Source organism: Amblyomma mixtum, chromosome 8 (assembly GCF_055824585.1).
Source record: "Amblyomma mixtum isolate Tamu chromosome 8, ASM5582458v1, whole genome shotgun sequence".
Classification (NCBI taxonomy): domain Eukaryota; kingdom Metazoa; phylum Arthropoda; class Arachnida; order Ixodida; family Ixodidae; genus Amblyomma; species Amblyomma mixtum.
In genome coordinates, this window is record NC_143019.1 from 71,454,133 (window position 1) to 71,464,239 (window position 10,107).

Below are 10,107 nucleotides of genomic sequence, written 5' to 3' on the forward strand. Positions count from 1 at the left end.
GTTGGTAGCCCGTCTCTTGATTGATTGATTGATAACTTTTATTTCCACCGATGTAGGAGGCCCCCTACTCCCCGTCCCTGGCACGCAGGCCTAGGGGATGGGGGACGGGACCTCCGCGACTAAAGACTGGCGAAGTCTCTTGCTCCTGGTATGACGTCACGCCATAACGCCACTAGCGCCTCTAGCGGGAGGAGCGTGGCGCGCCGTGCCAAGCGGCCGCCGTTACCCGACGAGCCGAGTTGGTAGCCCGTCTCTCGCTCCTGGTATGACGTCACGCCATAACGCCACTAGCGTCTCTAGCGGGAGAAGCGTGGCGCGCCGTGCCAAGCGGCCGCCGTTACCCGACGAGCCGAGTTGGTAGCCCGTCTCTCGCTCCTGGTATGACGTCACGCCATAACGCCACTAGCGCCTCTAGCGGGAGGAGCGTGGCGCGCCGTAGCAAGCGGCCGCCGTTACCCGACGAGCCGAGTTGATAGCCTGTCTCTCGCTACTGGTATGACGTCACGCTGTGACGTCACTTGGCATGGTATGACGTGAGGGGTCATTCTAAAGGTCAAACGTGGCAAGTGGCCGCCGCTACGCGAAAGGCCGTTCTTGGGAGTAGTATTGCTTTCGCAATAAAACGCTGAGCTTTCCATCTTTTGTTTTCGGGAAATTCACAGGTGCCGACATGGCGTCGCCGCGAGACGACGGGGAAGAGAGGAGCAACGGCCGCGTCAAGTACAGCCCCGCCCAACTGGCGAGGCTGGAAGAGGTATTCGCCAGGTACCCCTTCGTCGACGCCATGCAGACGCAGGAGCTGTCCTACGAGCTGGGCATCTCCCTCAGACAGACCAGGGTGAGGCACCTTCGACTTGCCGCTTTAGCAGTCGGCGTTGTACCCTTCGCATGTGTCCATTACAAGTACCCGAGTGACCTTTCGGAATTCGGAAGTCGAGTAGCCTGAACTGCAGGTCAAGAAACAAGCGGCTTTCCCCCGTCAAAGAACCCCCCTTCAAGCCAATGCCGTCGGCCGATTCTCATGAACATGCTAGCGTGACAATGCAGGGAGTGGCAGACGAAAGGGGATACTCCCCTCTGTCCATAGTCGGGGTCAGACCTCTTTCCATTGTGGCACCGCTCCCTGCATTGTCACCCTAGCAGGGTCATGAGAATCGGCCGACGCCATCGGCTGGGGGGGGGGGTTCTTTGACGGGGAAAAGCCTCTGCCTTAAGTTGTATCCCACTATAGTCACAGAGGACAACTCAATCGATATTTTTCTCGATACAAACATCGATTCAATGGCTTCTTCTGGCTAATGCCGATATTTGGTCGGTTTATTGATCAGAAAATTGCGAGTTTAAAATGGGGAAAGAAAATTCCCGCCACTTAATTGAAACTGGTGACGTCAAGACCGAATTGGACTCAGTGATCCCTACGTGGAAGCAGACGGCAGTGTAGCCTAGCCTCAGGGATCCGCGAGGAAAATCGTCCATGACGTACCGCAGTCTGCTTACGAAAACAGCCACTGGGGGCGACACCTGTGTCTCATTTTCTGGCCTTTTTCTAGCTTATACGTGTTTCGTTTTCAGTAAAGTAGCATCTTTGTCGTTAACACGTATCGATACAGGTCAGCTTCAACTTATCCTTAGTGTCCGTTTAAGTCCTCATCCAGAGATCATGCCACTTCACCTCATAATTTCATTTACAGTCATGTAAATGCACCTGAACGGTCGATTCACGTGTTTACCAACCTTTTGCTGCAGTTATCCTAACCTTGGCATCAGCTGGTCTCTAGACTAGCATTTCCCAATCCCGATTCCTTGTTCGATGAGGAATTCCCTTACGTGATTTACCGTAGCCTCTGTAATAAGGGAGTAATTACTCATTGACATCCACCCAAGCGCAGCCATACGGCTACAAAGGAAATCTATACAGCTTTCTCAGAAACTTCGTAGTTAAAGAAAAATTCGTCCTGGTCCGTGGTTCGAACCCGAGACCACCACTTCACCGGAGCAGTCGCTCTACCAGCTGAGCTAACCGAGACTGCAAGCTCATGGTAGGGCGAGAGCGAATTGATCAATAACTCGAAGTGGGAACAGTGTTGACCGTATGGCTGCGCTCGGGTGGACGTCAATGAGTAATTACTCCCTTACTACAAATCTAATCCACCTTGGGGGATTCCCCTAAACATTTGGTCATCATAGCCTCTGTCTCTTGCTTACCCCCCCCCCCCCCCCCCTCCAGACGTGGTTCCAGAACAAGCGTGCCATGATCCGTCGGCGGGCCATCAAGGCGGCCGGCAGCAGCTACGTCCCCCAGCTGCAGCCCCCAGCGGCCTACCTCAGGACGCTCCCGGCGCCCGCCTCATCGAGTGCCGAGGGGAGCGCCCAAGGCCCACCTGCTGCTCCGATCGCCCTCCCCACGGGCGCGGTCGACGGCCACGCCGGCCCCATTCCAGCGCATTTTCCGTCCACGGGCGGCGCTGAAGGACAAGCACCAATGCATCAGCTGGGTCATCTGGCCTCCGGTCCCTCGTCCTCAGGAACGGACTTCCTCTCTCCTCCTCAGCAGATGTGGCGAGACGGCAGGCTGTGAGTATGGCTCCGAAGTATTTGTCTAAGTGTGTGTGTGTGGGGGGGGGGGGGGGAGGGAATTCCCCTTGGCTCTGCCTCAAAATTAATTCTTAAAAAGGCGGCCTAGTTGGCCGCTATGCACCTTATGTATAAAAAAAAATTGTAGGGAACACTCGCGAGTTAGTGGGTTAATGCCAGTAAAGTTTCTAGGATCTTGTTTTGTTGAATTTAAGATCTTCTGTTCGTTGCTTCAAGGAAGGTTTCCAAACCCTTCCTCTAGAGAATTCGGCTTGCAGGAAGACCAGGAGGCGTTTCTTGTAGATGATGACAGATAGAAGAGCATATATTTACAGCATACATGTACAGAGAGTAAAACTGGAAACAGCAGAAATGAATTTACAAAAAGAAAAACAAACTTTGCGCTACTTTACTCATCGACCTAGCAGGTTAGAGCCTAAGTAGCACTGTATTACATGCTAAGCATGGAGCCCCAGCGGTTTTTATAACCGTAACAAACAAAGAAATAGGGGCGGTCATTTTCAGTGGCCCGCCCCAAGCATCAATTCTCCAATCAAATAGAGACCTACCCCGTGGGCTGGGCTCAGCCTCAAACCCAGGGTTTCGCTAAGAAAACGAAATCAAAAACAAATACAACACCACTCTCTCTTCAGTAAGAGCATGCACATCCTCTCCCGTCGGGGCTCTCCTTCCGACCTGTCTCAAGCACACCGCCGCCACCCTCTCCACTCGCACTGCAAGTCAAGTTCTTGGCACAGATGCGTAGCACCTGTCATCAGTGCGTCTCATCTGAAAACAAAAGTTGAGAGAGAAGACGGTACGGCACAGACGGTGGGACGCTCGGACAAGAGTGATCAGATGAGCGGGCGGATAAGAGTGAGGAACGGATGTTGTTCCCCACATCGCCAAAAAAGCGCTCTAATCGTCCTTTCCTGGGCGCTCTTTGTCGGCTCGGCGAACCAGCTAAGGAAGGGTTCCTGTTTTCCCCACACACTGGGTCATGATGTGATAGAGACACCGTAGTTGGAATCACCGTCCCTCAAAGACGCCTCGGCTAGGCCCCGCGGCAGCGCAGGCAGCTTTGCGACCTTGGGTGTCTTTCCGACAATGGCCGACAATGTCGTTTATAATGGAAAGCCACTTTCGCGGGGGCAGCGCCCTGCAAAGTGGTTGCAGCTGGAAATGAGCGGCGGCCTTATAATGCCCATATATGCGGAATTGGTCATTCTCTACATTGGATTCATAGATCCCCTGGGAGTCCTCATACCACTCCTTGGGCAATGGTGCAGCGGTTAAAGGATGCGCCACTGCCCTGCGATGGCAGGTGCTGCCACCGGTGGGGCTTATGCGATCCAAGTTACTCTTCCCGAACAACCTCTCGCGATCAACTATTAATTTAACTGCCGGCTGCCAGGGTGGTTAGTTTTGTCACAATCCGATGGGTAGGTTGTTTCAACTTCGAAGGATCTGTGCAAGCTGTATGTAAAGCTTTCCTTTGTAGCCGTGTGGCTGCTCTTGGATAGATGCCGATGCGTAATTACAAATTGGGAGATTCCCTAAACATTTGACCGCCCTTCACTGTTCCGCCGCAATTCTCCACCGATAAAAAAAAACTAACAAAAAACAAGTGTGTATGGAGCTGTCTACCAGGTTTAGAGTTCTGCCTGCTCCCAACAAAGAGAGTCGAGGGCTAGGCTGTGCTAGTCAAAGTTCAACCCAACTAGAAAGGCTCACTGAGGGTACAAACAAAAACGCGGCCCCTCAGCATGACAGGACTTGGCCACCCTGGTGCAGTACTTGGCCGCCACTTGCCGCACGGATACACCATGACAGTGTTAATTGCAGGTCACTGGTGGATGCACTTGTCCTGCAGCAGTCGCATAGTTTGGATGATGATGATGATGATGAAAAAGACTACAGTGGAGATTTCAGCCATGGTTTCAGGGCAAGGGCGAAGGAGGGAACTGTCCAAGGCGTGCACCGTTACACAAAACAAATGTCATTAGAGGGCGGTGCCTCCACGCCGCTGTGATGGTATGTGATGGTATCCATCCGGATGTCGATGCAGGCGCAGTCACTCTTCCGGAGGCTCTAGGGTTTAAAGATAACAATGTTCATGCAAATAAATCTGCAGTGGAAGTTAGCAAAAAGCGATTGGAGGATTGGTGGCTGAAAAGCAGAGATGTGACATAAAGTTAGAAGTGTGGGAAACCATAGGTAAAGATGATGGCGGATCTTAATGAGAATTGACAACACAGTTTAAAAAGATAAAGAAAAGCTGAGCATGGCGGCAATTGCGACCACCCCGTTTCAAAGGGGGCGCTGCTATCCATCCATCCATGAAAAGTCTGCGAAACGCGTTTCCTTCTATTTATAGAGTGATAGCCCCCCGATACTGAAACAGGTTTCACTGAGGGGGCCTGTCACATGTACCCGTCACCGCAGTTCCCGCTCCCTTTGCAGGTCCCCCTCGGCGTCGACACCTTCGCCAGCACCAAGCAGCAGCGAGGACGACCTGTTTTCTTCGTCGCTCGAGCTGGACGGCGTGAAGGCGGCCATCCCGACCCGACAGTTCGGCAGCTACGACTCCCTCTGGCCAAGCTTGCCTGGTGCGCCGCCCTCTTTGAGCACCACGTTCAGACACTCTGCACCGTCCGTCTGGCTGGCCGACCACAGCGATGGAGCAGGACGCACAGAACAACTCCTCCAGCACCGGCAGACGCCTTATGGCGCTGCTACTGGTGAGTTCACTCAGCAGAACTAATTTTTTCCATATGTCATTTTTATATTTTTTTCTCAGTAGTACACTTCAACGTCCTGAAGGCCATGAGCACTAGTAAAACTGCGATAGGACACTTCTACTTGTGCTATTTTTAATTCGTGCATGTGCGTGTTTTTGTTAATACACTATGTATATGTGAATAGTTTTAGAGCGAGAGCTTTACTTCTTGAGGTACCGCTTCCGATTTCGATGTGAATGAGACAGTGACCTTCAATGCCTCACAAGGTCAAACCGAACTTAATGCGCGGTGGTATGGCCCAAGCTATGCTAGTATGACCAAGTGATCATAAGACTGACCATTGGGTACCTGACCTTGGCATTGACTTTGACCTTGACATTTGATTTGAGACAATGGGCACCACATCGACAATGACCTTCAATGCCTTACAAGGTCAAACCGAACTTAACTGCGTGCTGGTATGGCCCAAGCTATGGTAGTATGACCACGTGATCATATGACTATGACCATTTTGTTCCTGACTTTGACCTTGAGATCTGATTTGAGACAATGAGCACCGCATCGACAATGACTTTCAATGCCTCACAAGGTCAAACCGAACTTAACTGCGTGCTGGTATGGCCCAAGCTATGGTAGTATGACCACGTGATCATATGACTATGACCATTTTGTTCCTGACTTTGACCTTGAGATCTGATTTGAGACAATGAGCACCGCATCGACAATGACCTTCAATGCCTCACAAGGTCAAACCGAACTTAATGCGCGGTGGTATGGCCCAAGCTATGCTAGTATGACCAAGTGATCATAAGACTGACCATTGGGTACCTGACCTTGGCATTGACTTTGACCTTGACATTTGATTTGAGACAATGGGCACCACATCGACAATGACCTTCAATGCCTCACAAGGTCAAACCGAACTTAACTGCGTGCTGGTATGGCCCAAGCTATGGTAGTATGACCACGTGATCATATGACTATGACCATTTTGTTCCTGACTTTGACCTTGAGATCTGATTTGAGACAATGAGCACCGCATCGACAATGACTTTCAATGCCCCACGAGGTCAAACCGAACTTAACTGCGTGCTGGTATGGCCCAAGCTATGGTAGTATGACCACGTGATCATATGACTATGACCATTTTGTTCCTGACTTTGACCTTGAGATCTGATTTGAGACAATGAGCACCACATCGACAATGACCTTCAATGCCTCACAAGGTCAAACCGAACTTAACTGCGTGCTGGTATGGCCCAAGCTATGGTAGTATGACCACGTGATCATATGACTATGACCATTTTGTTCCTGACTTTGACCTTGAGATCTGATTTGAGACAATGAGCACCGCATCGACAATGACTTTCAATGCCCCACGAGGTCAAACCGAACTTAACTGCGCGGTGGTATGGCCCAAGCTATGCTAGTATGACCAAGTGATCATAAGACTGACCATTGGGTACCTGACCTTGGCATTGACTTTGACCTTGACATTTGATTTGAGACAATGGGCACCACATCGACAATGACCTTCAATGCCTCACAAGGTCAAACCGAACTTAACTGCGTGCTGGTATGGCCCAAGCTATGGTAGTATGACCACGTGATCATATGACTATGACCATTTTGTTCCTGACTTTGACCTTGAGATCTGATTTGAGACAATGAGCACCACATCGACAATGACTTTCAATGCCCCACGAGGTCAAACCGAACTTAACTGCGTGCTGGTATGGCCCAAGCTATGGTAGTATGACCACGTGATCATATGACTATGACCATTTTGTTCCTGACTTTGACCTTGAGATCTGATTTGAGACAATGAGCACCGCATCGACAATGACCTTCAATGCCTCACAAGGTCAAACCGAACTTAACTGCGTGCTGGTATGGCCCAAGCTATGGTAGTATGACCACGTGATCATATGACTATGACCATTTTGTTCCTGACTTTGACCTTGAGATCTGATTTGAGACAATGAGCACCACATCGACAATGACCTTCAATGCCTCACAAGGTCAAACCGAACTTAACTGCGTGCTGGTATGGCCCAAGCTATGGTAGTATGACCACGTGATCATATGACTATGACCATTTTGTTCCTGACTTTGACCTTGAGATCTGATTTGAGACAATGAGCACCGCATCGACAATGACTTTCAATGCCCCACGAGGTCAAACCGAACTTAACTGCGTGCTGGTATGGCCCAAGCTATGGTAGTATGACCACGTGATCATATGACTATGACCATTTTGTTCCTGACTTTGACCTTGAGATCTGATTTGAGACAATGAGCACCACATCGACAATGACCTTCAATGCCTCACAAGGTCAAACCGAACTTAACTGCGTGCTGGTATGGCCCAAGCTATGGTAGTATGACCACGTGATCATATGACTATGACCATTTTGTTCCTGACTTTGACCTTGAGATCTGATTTGAGACAATGAGCACCGCATCGACAATGACTTTCAATGCCCCACGAGGTCAAACCGAACTTAACTGCGCGGTGGTATGGCCCAAGCTATGCTAGTATGACCAAGTGATCATAAGACTGACCATTGGGTACCTGACCTTGGCATTGACTTTGACCTTGACATTTGATTTGAGACAATGGGCACCACATCGACAATGACCTTCAATGCCTCACAAGGTCAAACCGAACTTAACTGCGTGCTGGTATGGCCCAAGCTATGGTAGTATGACCACGTGATCATATGACTATGACCATTTTGTTCCTGACTTTGACCTTGAGATCTGATTTGAGACAATGAGCACCACATCGACAATGACTTTCAACACCTCACAAGGTCATACCGAACTTAACTGCATAGTGGTATGGCCCAAGCTATGGTAATATGACCGCGTGATCATATAACTATGACCATTGCGTACTTCACCTTGACGTTCACATTTGATTTGAGAAGCGGGCGCCACATCGACAATGACCTTCAATGCCTCACAAGGTCAAACCGAACTTTACTGTGTGGTGGTGTGGCCCGAGCTGTGGTAGTACGACCACGTGATCATATGACTATGACCATTGGGTACTTCACCTTTGACCTTGACATTTCATTTGAGACTCTTGAGACCATGCTTAACAGAGCGTTCGCTCGTATAACTAGGTTCAAGCCACGTTGAACCGCAGCCATTTTTTTCACCTCTACTTCTCCCCACTCCTTTCTTTTTTCCTGTCCTTTTTTCCTCTCGCCAGCCCCCTCCCCTATTCTGTCTCCTTTCCACCTTTTGTTCCTTTTCATTAATATTTTGAACGATCCGCTGTTCCCAACAGCAAATACCGCTTACTTCACGATCACTTCTGCGAACATAGCACAACGGCATTACCGTTCCTGATAATATTTTTGAACTTTTTTTAACGTTTCCTCTCTTTTGCGGGTCGTCTGCGCAGGTCAATGGCAGGCACGCCCGCCGTGGCAGCAGACGCAGTCCTCCCCACAACTACATGTCGGCGAGTTCCAACAGCGCCAAGAGATGGCGCTCGGCGCCACAGACGGATCCAAAGTCTTGCCCAGCGAGTCCTGGCAGACGACGAACTGCGCCGCTACGGCGTCGTCTGCTGACGAAGACATTCCCGGAATCGGAAATCTGACGTCACTCGTGCTGGAGTTGGAAGCGGCCGGCCTCGGAGGGCACACCGGTGGCGCTGAGAATATTTAGAGCTCTTTGTTAGGATCTTTTAGCCATAGAGTTTCTTACTATTACCTGGAGGGAAAGTTGGCGGCGCTTCAGCCACCATGGACGCTCAAAGCATCATGGGGCGGTGAGCTACTTGTTGCGGGACAGTCGTAATTTTTCGGGAACATAGAGTAGCACTACTGAGACGTTTCATTTCGAAAATGCTGTTCGTGTGTGCGCAGACGACTTTCGCGCGAACACAGTGAGCAAAAGCCATAGTAGTGAAAACGCGACGACACACGACGCCAATAAAAGGTTTTACTCTTCCGAAATGCCATTAAAAAACCTCTTAAAATATCTAAACAACATTTTTCTGAAAACATATTTACTTTTAAAAGTGCGCCTGTTAATTACAAAATATTGGTTTTTGTGGTGTTCATTACTAGGCCAATAGGAAAGCTAGCCATCTCTTATTTTGGGCAAACTTTGCACTTAAATGCTTTCTGCTCGTTTGTTGCAATTTACAGGCAGGATATTGAATGTTAGGACATTCGTATTTATCGAACAGCTTTATTTTTGCATTATTTTTTGGCCAAAAGTTGTGGTTCTGCAGTCGGTAGCTTACCGGCCCATGATGCTTTGAGCGCCCATGGTGGCTGAAGTGGTCTCGAGGGGCCTCCATGCAAACTCCCATAGACGGGCTGCCAGCTTTCCCTCTAGGCAATAGTAAGAAACTCTATGTCCTGGGCGATCGGGCGTAATGAGCATGCGCAGTTCGTTGGAAGCAGACGAACAAAAAGTTCCTTGTAGTTCGTGCAGTCAGTAGCGGTATAGTGCAGTAGCATTCTGCCAAAATGTTCCACTATTTTAACGTTCCGCAAGCTTCACCTGTCTGCGGAACATGTGATAAGCCAACGCTTGGCCGAAGTGGTAACGGTATTCTAAATAGTCCAAGATTCAGCCTGCAGTTGAAGAGTACCTTCCCCACCAAACGCTATCTACGCGGGCGCAGGTAGCTTTCGGCAGATGGGGTAACGGTCTGTTGGAGAGTTCCCTTAGGCGCTCGTGCTGAGCACAACCGCGAATACCTTTATTTATTCTGGAAATGCATACACATGCAACCTGCCTTCTGACTAACGGAAAGTGAGAC

At 49.8% G+C, this 10,107-nt stretch overlaps 1 protein-coding gene across 1 annotated transcript; it reads left to right on the forward strand.

Moving 5' to 3' along the window:
- Positions 1 to 670: 670 nt before the first annotated feature.
- Positions 671 to 8,999, forward strand: LOC149332921 (uncharacterized). The gene is made up of 4 exons (XM_089555924.1): positions 671 to 838; positions 2,228 to 2,574; positions 5,038 to 5,315; positions 8,731 to 8,999. The coding sequence occupies exons 1-4, from the start codon at positions 671 to 673 to the stop codon at positions 8,997 to 8,999; spliced, it is 1,062 nt and encodes a 353-aa protein (XP_089412050.1).
- Positions 9,000 to 10,107: the final 1,108 nt, after the last annotated feature.